The sequence below is a fragment of the Cynara cardunculus genome (assembly GCF_001531365.2).
Source record: "Cynara cardunculus var. scolymus isolate 2C chromosome LG 3, CcrdV1, whole genome shotgun sequence".
Lineage (NCBI taxonomy): Eukaryota > Viridiplantae > Streptophyta > Magnoliopsida > Asterales > Asteraceae > Cynara > Cynara cardunculus.
Window position 1 is genome coordinate 34047283 of NC_037530.1, and position 12646 is coordinate 34059928.

Sequence of the window (12646 nt, forward strand, 5' to 3'; positions counted from 1 at the left end):
AACATTGTTCAAGAAGTTCATGAAAGTCTCTGATTCTCAGTAAGTCCAGTCCCTGTGGAAACGATCTTGGTACTATACCACTTTATTACTTGAAGCGATCTTAGTGTCGGCGTGCACTTGCACCGCCACTTTGGGGATTTTATGCCCACTGTGTGCATACTTACGATATAAGCACATCAAAAGTCATCCCGTCTAATTTGATTTGACCAACCAAAATTTGATATCCAATTGTACGTGCATCGGATCACATCCAAATTCGTGATATTTGAATAGGATCGGTCGATTCTTTGAGAAAAAACAAACAAACAGAGGTCCGGTTTTTGAGATTAAATGTAAATATACTGGCAGGAAACAATTGGATGATGCTCATTTGACGTCTTTCCCCAGAGATATAGGATTTACCTAAGGAGGATTAACCATCAAGCATCAGATTTCACTTCCATTGAAGAATCTCAAATCTGTATAGGTACTAACCATCTTTCTTCTGCTTTACAGGAAGAAAACCGGAGCAAGAATGGAGTCATTTTTAGGGGCCGTTTACTAAACACTTACCTGGTAAGTGCTTACCAGTAAAAATTAACACTATCATTCATTTACCGGGTAAAATTTTAGTCCACCAAAACGCCATCATATACAACAATTTACCTGGTAAGCACTTACCGTGGTAAGAGTCGTTACCCGGTAAACGTTGCCCTCACTTACCGGGTAAAACTCTTAGTCCTTATCTTGCTCTTACCGGATAAGATTCTTGATCCTTATCATATCCATCAGATAATGTAATGTGATTTTGTAAACACTTACCCGGGTAAGCAATCATAGATTTTTTTCATTTTGGTAAAGAGCCTCACCCCTTGCATTGGGTAAGAGACCCCCTACAGGTAAGCGGCGTTAAAGAGGTTAGTATTGTAATTTTGCGAGATGATCAACTCCTCCTAAGAACACTGTTTGATAAACCAACGTCAGGATTGTAAACGACGGCGTAGTTTGATCGCTGATCTTCGTATCAGCCTCGCAGCAGGTCGTCTGGTACCATCAGAACATGGATCCGTACAACCGGAGCGGTTGCCGTTGCTAAAGGTTATTCTCTCTACCATTCACTTCGGAAGTTTAACAGCATAAGCCGATAGATTTGGGTATGTGATTTAACATAGATCGATTTAAAACTGCAATCCATTGTCCTAAAGTCTATTCATCATTGAAGATCGAGATTATAGCATCACCGGATCCCATAACAATCCCGGATTTACTGTGAATCACTTCATGTTGGTAGTTTTTCGATGGATCCGAAATCCCCTTCGAAAACAAAGCTTCCGACATTGGGATTTATTCGTCATTTTAGAGCATTCAAATTGGCCATCGCCATTGTGATAATTGTACTATTGATCTTAATTGGTTTTTACCTTGTTCGTAACCCTGGGTTTAATAGAAACAGTTCATATTTTACTGTTGTGTTGGACTGTGGAAGTAGTGGAACAAGAGTAAACGTATATGAATGGATGATGTCAAATGATGGAATCATAACTAATTCGAATTGGGAATTGCCCATTTTGTTACATTCTTTTCCTGATAATTCAACAAAGATTGAAGATCAGAAAGATGGTTGTGCATACCATTGTATGCAAACTGAGCCTGGTTTGGATTCATTTGTTGGGAATGCTTCTGGGGTGAAGGAATCTTTGGAGCCATTGATTCAAAGGGCTGAAAAGTGGGTACCTCAAGAACGATATAAAGATACTCCGATCTTCGTCTTAGCTACAGCCGGATTAAGAAGATTGAACCAGGAAGTTGCTATGGGGGTTTTGGATGATATCGAGGTGGTTGTTAAGTTACACCAGTTTAGATACAGGAAAGATTGGATTAGGGTTTTGAGTGGGAGAGAAGAAGCTTATTATGGTTGGATTGCTCTCAATTATCACATGGATGTATTTAGGAATTCATCAAGATTGGCCACATTAGGCCTTCTTGATCTTGGAGGTTCATCGCTGCAGGTAGCAACAGAAATCGAAGATCCAACAATGGATGATCATCATGATGGTGTTTTCAGATCAAAGATTGGTTCTTTTGAGCAACCGATTTTGGCAGCCTCATTACCGGCTTTTGGATTGAACAAAGCTTTTGATAGAACTGTGCTTATGCTGCTCAGAGAACGTGGTTTAGAAACTTCCGAGATCAGCCATCCTTGTTTAGGACACGGATTTACGCAGAACTATACTTGCCGTGACTGCTTTATTGATGGAAATTCACCTACCCAAATGAGAGAGAGCGACAAATTTTCCTTACACTTGGTCGGGGAGCCGAATTGGGAGAAATGCAAAAGGCTAGCAAGAGCTGTTGCCATTAATTCAAGCAGTTCATCAGACTGGTCTAAACTTCCAGATGATTCTAACTGCACACGACTTTCTTCAATGAGTGGTCAGTTCTATTTGTTATCCTTATTTACGTGGATCATATGTCAGTATTAGTTTTTCCTACTTTTATTGTATGTCAGTCTTGGTTTTTTTCTATTTCAGACGAAAATATACTGAAAATGGTTGGAGGGAGTCACTCAGTTGCACGTTTCCATGCATTATCTGGATTCTTTGCCGTTTACAATTTGTTAAACTTGAAGGCATCAGCAAATCTATCGATGATTTGGGAGAAAGGGCAGCAGCTATGTTCAAGATCATTGAACATGCCGACGAAGCAAAAGTATGCTGATTTTCTGTGTTTCCGAGTTCCTTATATGGTTTCGCTCGTTGAAAACACCCTCTGTATTGGCGATAGAGATATCGTGTTTGGTCCTGGGGAACTTTCTTGGACTTTAGGAGCTGTGTTGGTCGAAGGGAAAGACGTATGGCTGAGTGACGCTTCGAGAGCTCGGAATATCATTCCCGATTTAAGATTTAGGAGGGTGATATTGTCACCCTATTTTCTATTTGTGCTTCTTGCATTCCTCTTATTCATTGTTTATCGCAGCCAGATTAAGCTGCCCATGCCAGGGAGGAAGGCTGCATCTTTGCCATCGTACGTCGGTCCCAAACGTCGCCCTGCCTAGTGCCCTGGCGTAAGACGGTTATGTAAAAAAGGGCATGACGTCATTCTAAAAACGAACACGTCAAAACATAAGTATTTTTCTGGAACGGTGTCCCAGATTAATCTCGACAAATTGTAATTGTAAGAAATCAGCCAACACAATTGTTGTGTACATGTGGAATCAAATCCTGCGCAGATGAGATAGTTCACCATATCCCGAGGACCACAACCACTACGCCACAACCCTTGTGGTTAAAAAACATAAGTATTTTTACATAAACTAATCCATATTAATTAAAGTTATTAATTGTATTTGAAGGTATATCCAGGAAAAAAAATGCATAATTGAAACAATGTTATGAAATGTGGTTATCTAAGTTTTATACAAAGTAAATTTGAAGGTAAAAGAACCAATCAGACAATTGCCAATCTTACTCTTGGAAGGTTATAGGGCTCATGTTGCATAGATGACCTTATTCACTTTACAACCACTAATAGATGACCTTATTCTACTGTAGTTACAAACGGAACAGACACGTTACAGGCCCTGTGGTACCGACCATGGTTAGCTAGCGGTTTAAGGCAACACGAGTCGGCCCATCAAAAAGCATGGCAAACTCGAGCCTACTGTTTAGAACTTCAGTACGTAGCCAACATGGTGGGTTCACAGCCATCAATGTCCACCCAAACTTCATTTACTCGCCCAATGAACTTAAATGGAGAGTTGTATTGCGCGATTGAATACGCAAATTTACTCGAGGAAGAAGTGGAGTTGGCCCATGGAGACCTGCTCAAGCTGGTAGCTAGATTCTCAGCTTCTTTGACTGTGTTCTTATCTCTGGCAAAACCAGAGAATTGGCGAACTGCTTTGCAACAGCTGGTCCATGAATCGGGCAAAAGATTCAGTTCAGGAAGAGGAAGTGGGGGTGTGGCTTGGAACTTGGTGGGCAAGTAGAAATGCACGACATATGCGGATGAGCCAAGAGGTCCTGCTCCAGGGACAAGGCTTGTTAAGACGGGCACGGTCATTGATACACGAGAATTATTCAAATTTGCACCTTGTATATACTGGAATAACCTGCAAGACAAGATGCACAATAGCATGAATTTCTTGCAAAGAATGAAATACTAAACAGTAACAAACCAACTAGCTCCGTACATCCCACCCGTAGGTGCGGTATGGAAGGGTCAGATGCACACATACTAGACCTCTACCCATAAGAGTAAAGCATTCCGGCGTGCGAAAAAGAATGAAATACTATATGGTAGAATTGGTTAGCCAGCTAGCCAGCCATCCCAAACCAGTAAGAGAAGTAGAGGTTGCACACAAGTACACTCACACACACCAGACCATCAGGGACCTTGCCCACCACAACATTGAGAGATAAGGGGAGGCTGATAGATGTTTTTCTATGCTACTGTCAGGCTGATTAGATATTAAATTGACTACTTTTGTTAAAGGTTTTCTCTTCTGCAACTTTTCAGTGGCGCAATCCCATCTTTGATTTCAATAGTACGATTTAGAAGTTATGTGATTGCACAACTGAAAATCACGTAAATCAGATAACCACAACTCAAGGTTTATATTGAAGTGCTGTATATTGAATCATCATCTTCAATGTTAGAAAGAAAAGATCAAAAAATCTGAGTGCTATTCAACAATTCAATCGTCATCTTTTCTATAATCTCAACACTGTATCTTATCAATCATATTTAGTTGCTTAACCAGACAGAKGTATCTGTCAATGCATAGTATCATCACATTGATTTTCAGAAACTCCATTGAATCCTTCAATCATCGAGTTTTATCCCTCCACCCCACTTTCAGGTTTTTTAGGGGAAATTCATTAGCAGATGTAGAAGTTATAATCCTATGTACTTACAATCCTCCTTTGATACATACAAATAGAACAACACAAATATAAGAACATGGAACATATTGCTCCTGTGAACTTATGCAGTTCCAGAGGATTAATACCAGCAAATCACAATTAAATACGTTCTCCGCTTAAAAGAAAGTGATCTTAATCTTAGAGGTTATTTGTTAGTACAAAAAAATCAAGTTCTTCTTTGATATTTAAAGACTTGTATCAGGTTGGAGCAAAAAACAAGCCAGTTTCATATGAAACCTATCTCTTAGTTTGGAACGGATCGGAGGAGTATCGATTTGGATATCTTATAACCAAATTCAAAGCATGGAAAGAAATTATAGGTTATAATATTAGAAATCCTTAGTAAAATTTAATCATTCAAAATTAGAATCCAACACACATCCAGAACTCAAAAAACAGGGAGCAGATTAAACTAGTAATCAGTAATAGCATAAGAATGTTATGAAGAGGAAACCTATGGAAGCCATCGTTGGTAGCTTTTCGAAACGAAATTTCTTTGACTGGAGCTGTCATCCAAACTGATTCCGTATACAATCTGATCTCAAATTCTGATTCAGAGTGAATCACTGTGTACTCTGGTGATTCATAGGCGTTGGTAAGCCCTAAAACGCAGACGAGGTTGACGATCGTTGAGAGAGACAAATTCCTCTTCCCCATTGTTCTCGACTTCTCGTCGCTTTGATTTGGTTGTCACACGGAAGCCCAAAATAGTTCCATTTTTCTAAAGGGAAACTGAAGACCACCCCCAGCCCCGGTATAAGGAATTATTTGTTCCATGAACCTATTTAATAGGTATTAGAAAGTTTACACGTTTGAAAATATACAAAGACTTATTTGTTTTAAAAAATTGTTTAAAGACTTAATTATTTCAGATATTAAAGTTTATTGGGTTTTTTTAGATTTTTTTTAAATAAAAACGATTTTTTTTAAAAATTATTTATCTTTTTGAGATCTAAATAATACTTGCCAAAGGGACCGAAGATGTAAATGGGCCTCGAAACCTAACAAGCTGTGAAACAGGCTGGGCTATAAATGGGTTTAATAATAAAGCCATGATGATGTCAAAGTTGTCAATTAGGACTTAGGAGTGCTCATGTGTTTAGGTTGATCGGGTTGAAGACATTTTTAACAACTCAACTTAATATTTGCAATTTGAAAAATCTCAACTCAACCAACCCAAACCATACGAGTTGATCAGGTTAGTCGGGTTGATACTTTGGTCTATCAAAATATTCTTATTACTTTGAATATGTTATTTTTTCTACTCATAATCTTTTTTCATCATCAATTATTTGGTATAACTTATCGATATAAGTATATTACACTCAACTCTTTTTCTCAATTTGCATGTATATATTCACGTTTACTTAACATATATCCGGAGGAGTTATACAGAGACGGAGAAGAGATTGAAAATATATGTATATGAAGAGAGTACGTGATGTTATAATTGTCTAGTGCACATATTAAAGAGACTTAACAATCATATTAAATCTAATAAATTAAAGGATATTGGGTTCATCGCGTTGGGTTGGGTTTAAATGATCGTAACCTGGTTCCAATCCAATACCTACAGTTTGAATATTTTACAGCTCGATTATAATTCGGGTTATTTCGGGATAAGTTATTTTGCATTGGGTTGGCCGGGTTGGTCGGGTTTTTGAGCATTCCAAATGTCAACCCACAATATATGTTATTATAAAATTTAAACGTTTGTATGCTTTTAATGTTTTTTAAGCGTTTGATTCGTTTTAAAAAATGAGAATGAAAAGAAAAATGAATATATTCAAAAATCGGGATGAGTATACTTATTGCATTGCTTCGTATTGTGTTATATTATTGATGCTTGGAAAGAAATAAAAAAGGTTAATCCAAAATCAAATTACAACCCAGATACTGTAAAATTTGAACTTCAAATTCGAACAAACCCATATAGAACTACCAAATCTTTAATCAAAAATTGAAGTGCCAAACGTTCATCCAAAAATCGAACTACCAGATGAATGAAAAGGCGGATCTAAGCACCAATGACCTTTAAAAAAATGTTCATACAAAAATCAAATTGCTAAAAATAGTGAAAGCAAACCCATAGTCAAATTGTAGACACAAATTGAACCTATGAAATCGTGAAAGCAAACCTAAAGAGCAACTACAAAATTGAATTTCAAACCCTAATCAAACTCCAACCCAAATCAAAATGCAAAATTGAACTCCAAAAGTGTTGTTGTATGGAAGAACAATACAAATGATTGGGTGTGTGACCAGGGACGAAGCTAGGAATTTAAGATAGAGATGACCAAAAATTTAGTTAAGAACAACTTTGCGTATTACCTTAAGAACACTACTAGAAAACAAGGTATTATCGATGAAAATCAGCGAGGGAAAAAATCCCCGCAGATCAGCGAGGGAATGTCCAAAAACATATTCCCTCGCTGATTTGCGACGGATTTGCGAGGGAAATTTCCCTCGTTGATGCTCTGCATTTTTGTAGTGGAACTACTTGGGCTAAAAAGACACTTTAATTCAGTTTATAAAGTTGATATGGCCCAAGTTTAATAAGTGTTGGCTTAATTGCATTGGTTACTTGGATAGCTTAAGATTGAAGTTTTTGTGCTTAGGCCACGAATTAACGTCTTCATTTTATTGAAAAAACAATTGATGATTGTTTTCTTGCTCATAGTTTAACATATGATCATAAAATTAAGAATTCCATCTTTATAAAATTCAAACAAGTTTACAATATCTCAGATTTTCCAACAGGTTTTTTAACAGTATTTTTTGTTCTTCTTGACTTAGTTTTGCATGATTGCATCCACCTTTGGAAGTTAGTAATTAAATCAAAATTCTAACCAAATTTTATGCATTAGTTTCGTTTTTCATCAGGGACGGAGTTAGAAATTTAAGTTAGAGGAGGTCCTGTCATTTCATGTTATTTTGTAGTAATTTGTTGTATATTTATACGACACAAAGGAATACGAGATTTTTGTGTAAACAAAGTGAAAATTAATGCAAAATTTTCATATAAAAAACTAAAATCTAAAATTTTGTTAAAAGACACACTTATATATACGGTGGCAATTCAAAGAAGAACTTGGTAATTTATAATAACCGTGAGATCCAATCTCAATCACAAATCAAAAGGATAAATAATCAAGAAAATTAATAATTTTGGTAATATTGACTTAAAATTTTAATTGAAGGGCATTTTAGGTATTTTAGAAATCTTATACCTCATCTCTCCTCTCTTTAACAAACCTTATTCCGACGAATACCATGGAACCAAGGGGTGGGTGGCCGTCGGAGTTTTTGTCTCTCCGACGTAAAACATCATCGAGATCTAAATGTTCTTGTACCTTCAACTATTTCTAGTTTGTCGGCAAGACAAAAGATGGGGGTGAGGGAGGTGTCATGGTTTTTCCAGGAGGGATGTTTGCGTGATGGAAATAATATATATATATATATATATATATATATATGAGCGTTCAAATAAAAACCATTCAATTTGTAAAAACCGTAAAAACCTTATTCAACCAATCATAATTTTTCATTTTGTTCATTTTTTTGTAATTACGAGAGGTTGATCAACAATTTTTATTGTGGAGGGTGTTAATCATAGATATTATCATCTTCATTATTTTAATTTTAGAGAAATAAATGAAACAGTTTCATTAAATATTATATGAAACAATTTCATAACCATATATGAAACAAATTTATCAAAAAAAGTATTATATGAAACAATTTCATGAAAAAATTTCATAAGATTAAACAATGAAATCGACGTATGAGGGTGGTTTGTACGGTTTTTACAAATGAGAGTGGTTTTCATTTGATCGCTCTTCTCTCTATATATATATATAAATATATATCTAACACCACAAAAAACGAAAAAAGATAAAATTAATAACCATTTATCTGTATGATATGTAAATGTACATACAAGTAATTTATAAACACTTTGTCCAGCATGTGCATCTACATAATATGCATACATATATAAAAAAAAAAAAAAAAAACGACTTAAATTACTTATATGCATATATACATAATTTATAAATGAATAATTATTAGGGTTTCATTTATTTTAAATATTTCCTCCTAGGTACAAATATATTAATTAAATAATTTATTTATTTGGTATGGAAGTTGTAGCAGAACTTTTAATAAAGAAAATCAGCTTTTATATTCCTTAAAGAACACAACATCCAGCATTGCAATAACATGACCACCATTTTCAAACCTCACCTTAAAAGTAGACACACTTGGCTGGCTGTGGTGGATCATACCCTGCTTTTTTAACACTTAAAATCCCTTTTCAAATTTATGAAAATATTTTAAAAACATTATTTAATAATAAAAACGATGTCGTTCAACTTTCAAATTGGTATCGATACATCAAAATAGCCAAACGAAGACGAAAACGACTCAGGTATTATATTTATTTTGTAGTTAACAACATAAACACGTAAACTTTGACGGTAAAACATACAATAAGCCCTGTTGACGATGAGGATTCAGCCATTTAGGTGTATGTTTATGTGATTGTCTTTGGCTCTTTGCGAGCAAGTCACATGAGGATGGTGATGGGGGCAAGGGGTCGCTAAGACGATGACACATGTGGGGGAAGGTCGAGAGCGATGGTGGTTGCTGGTAGTGGATCGGTGTGGAGGGCCAAGGGGTTTGAAACCAACAAATTTATCAATTTTACTCATTATTTGTTTATTCGATATTTAACAGCTAAGATATCGATATCTGTTTATCCGTCATTTTTCTTGAAAAACCCTTTTCTCAAAGTAAGCAGTTTTTACGAAAACAAAACCAGTACTTATTTAAATAGAATTAAGGTCTGTACATATCATACATCATACTTACACCAAAGTAAGCTGTATTAAGTATATTAGGTTTGGTTTGGTTACCCGTTTTATTTTGTTGCAAGATAATGACATAAATATTAGAGTAAACTACAAATTTGGTTCAAGTGGTTTATCAAACTAACACTTTTTGTTTTTGCAATTTCAAAACTACAAGATGGCTATCGTGGTTTGTAAAAACATGTGAATTTGGTCCCTCCCTCTAACGCACATTAAAGAAATCCATTAGAAGAGGGATATTTTTGTCATTTTTATCATTCTATCGATTTTTTTTGCCTTTATCTAATCAAAATCGATTTTATAATTTTGGTCCCTGTGTTTTTTGATTGGTAAAGAACAAAAAAATCGATAAAAGAACAAAAATGCTCCTCATATAATGGCCGTTACAAAAAGAAACCAAATTCAAATGTTTTTTTTCTGATTAACCTGGATATCCAACCCGCTATGCGAGCCGACTAATCCCAGGATGACCACCTGCTTTGCAGATAGCCCGAAGTCACCGCATTTGAACCTCCATGGCCACAAGGGAATTTTTATTTCTCCTTAGATTTGAACTTGAGACTTCCTGATACTTTTGACCTTTGGAGTCAAACTCAAACCAATCACACACCACCCTTGTGGTTAATTCAAATATTTTTACAAATCACGATGGTCATCTTATAATCTCAAAACTAACCGGTGTAAGTGGAAGGCATATTGTGGCTAAAACCCTAAGAAAGTAAAGAAAGGGCCCATGAACCTTTGTCCTCTATTTAAGCTAGTGGCAAACCACTGCCATATGGTTATCTTAAAAGGGGTCCAAATGACCAAAAAGAAAGATGGGTTTTCTATTATTTGCTTTAAAAAGTTGCTATATATGTCTTTTGGCAATCCAATGTACAACTAGCTATGCACAAGGTACAACCCTTGGGAGCTTTCATTTACTTGGACCACAATAATGGGAACCTTCATTTTGGTAGTACAAAAGGTAAAGTGGCTTTGAGTATTAATAATCAAGGTGGTCAATAATAGTGAAATTGCATAAGAGTGGTCGTATCTGTTCATTATCAGACGGTTGTCAATCGAGTGTATAAACGATAACTACAAACATACAAGTATGCATGGACAAGGTATAGTCATGAGAAGCACGCTAAAAGACATATGGTTCGTCCTTGTTAAAAAAATGGTTAAACGACTAAGGAAATTGTTTTTTGATGGTAATAAGACGTAAAATTATGCATGAAGAATGTATTGAAGAAGCTTCATGTTGATTGGAACTAAGGGTGTAAATGAGCCGAGTCGAGTCGAGTAGTAGGTTAACTGAGCGAAGCTCAAAAAATTAATAATAGGCTCGAGCTCGATTCACTTTTTCAATGTAGGGCTCGAGCTTGAATATTTTTTGAGTTATTGAGCTCGATGCTCGATTATGGGTTTGAACGCGCGATCGATGAACTTATTTATCGGATTGAGCTAGATAATTTTTATATTTTTATTGTATGATTAAGAAACATTTAAGCATGTTTGAATGATTTAATAATCTATTTTGTTGTAAAAAAAGGGTTTTGTGATATATCGAAAGCAATGGAAAGAAGTCACTTAAATAATAAAAAAGTAAATATAAATCAGATTTATTAAAAGTCTTGAAAACAATTTTTAATGTATAAATTACTATACATTTATGCACAAAGTCTTAAAAATAACTCATAATTCATTTAGTACTACTATTTTATGCATTAAGTCGTAAATTTTTTTGATCTACAATTGAATATGTTGGATTTTAAACTGTCATACAATTTTTTCCATCGATAGACTGTAATTGGAACCATAATTCTTATTTATTCAAATTGTATTAATATGTAAAGACCAAGTGTAACTTATATCATTGTTAAATTTTTTCTAATAAAACCAAAAAAACTTTAAAATCGTTAAAATTCACGACTCCCACAATATTGCACATGTACACAACTTGTAAAAAAGTAAATATGAGGAGAGTTAAGTAACCATGGATGGTCTCCACCGTTGTAGCATTGGGACAGACACCACACTACCTACGGAACCAAACAACAATTGTGCGAATTGAGACTAAAACGCGCCTTTTTAGGCACTGCCACACTTGCCCCACCGTGTATATATATATATATATATATATATATATATATATGTAAATGTGTATATATATATATATATGTAAATGTGTATATATATATATATATATATATATGTAAATGTATATATATATATATATATATGTAAATGTATATATAGGGAAGGGTTCAAACGAGAACCCCTGTGATTTACGAGAACGCAAGAACAACCCAATAACCTYATATTGTGATAAAAAATAAAATTAAAAGATTTTTTAAATTAAAATCAAAATTTAAAAAGATTTAAAAAAATTAAAATTAAAAGGGTAATAATGGAACATCAAATCTTTTAAACACGATCATTATTATCATTAGTCTTATCAAATCTTTTAAACGGTTACGAAATAGGTTAGGATTGTATTAGGTGTGATAATCATGTGATAGAGGTGTGATAATCACCATTATACATCATTTGGGTTATCGTTTTGGTTGATAAGTTAAAATTTTGGTGTAATCATGTGATAGGGGTGTGATGCTTATGTGATAGGGGTGTGATAATYACCGTTATACATCACTTGGGTTAACGTTTTGGTTGATAAGTTAAAATTTTGGTGTCATCATGTGATTTGGGTGTGATTTGGGTGTGATAATCATGTGATAAGGGTGTGATAATCACTGTTATACATCACTTGGGTTATCGTTTTGATTGATAAGTTAAAATTTTGGTGTAATCATAAAATATGAGTGTGATAATCATATGATATGAGTGTGATACTTATGTGATAGATGTGTGATATGAAGAAAAGAT

The 12646-nt window shown here is 34.9% G+C and overlaps 2 protein-coding genes across 2 annotated transcripts; one reads left to right on the forward strand and one right to left on the reverse strand.

Annotated features, from left to right (window-relative positions):
• Positions 1-966: 966 nt before the first annotated feature.
• LOC112510081 (probable apyrase 7) lies at positions 967-3036 on the forward strand. The gene is made up of 2 exons (XM_025115366.1): positions 967-2412; positions 2511-3036. Exons 1-2 carry the CDS (start codon positions 1278-1280, stop codon positions 3032-3034), a joined length of 1659 nt encoding a protein of 552 aa, XP_024971134.1. The 5' UTR covers positions 967-1277; the 3' UTR covers positions 3035-3036.
• Positions 3037-3367: 331 nt separating this feature from the next.
• On the reverse strand, positions 3368-5652 carry LOC112509381 (heme-binding protein 2-like). Its single transcript, XM_025114316.1, has 2 exons — positions 5359-5652; positions 3368-4090 (listed from the first exon to the last, which is right to left on the reverse strand). Exons 1-2 carry the CDS (start codon positions 5559-5561, stop codon positions 3652-3654), a joined length of 642 nt encoding a protein of 213 aa, XP_024970084.1. The 5' UTR covers positions 5562-5652; the 3' UTR covers positions 3368-3651.
• Positions 5653-12646: the final 6994 nt, after the last annotated feature.

Excerpts from the sequence above, each read along its gene's own strand:
- LOC112510081 (XM_025115366.1), top strand. The coding sequence starts at position 1,278 with ATGGATCCGAAATCCCCTTCGAAAACAAAGCTTCCGACATTGGGATTT. Across the intron at positions 2,413-2,510 it reads ACGACTTTCTTCAATGAGTG|ACGAAAATATACTGAAAATG; the intron begins GTCAGTTCTATT and ends TTTCTATTTCAG.
- LOC112509381 (XM_025114316.1), bottom strand. The coding sequence starts at position 5,561 with ATGGGGAAGAGGAATTTGTCTCTCTCAACGATCGTCAACCTCGTCTGC. Across the intron at positions 4,091-5,358 it reads ACCAACGATGGCTTCCATAG|GTTATTCCAGTATATACAAG; the intron begins GTTTCCTCTTCA and ends CTTGTCTTGCAG.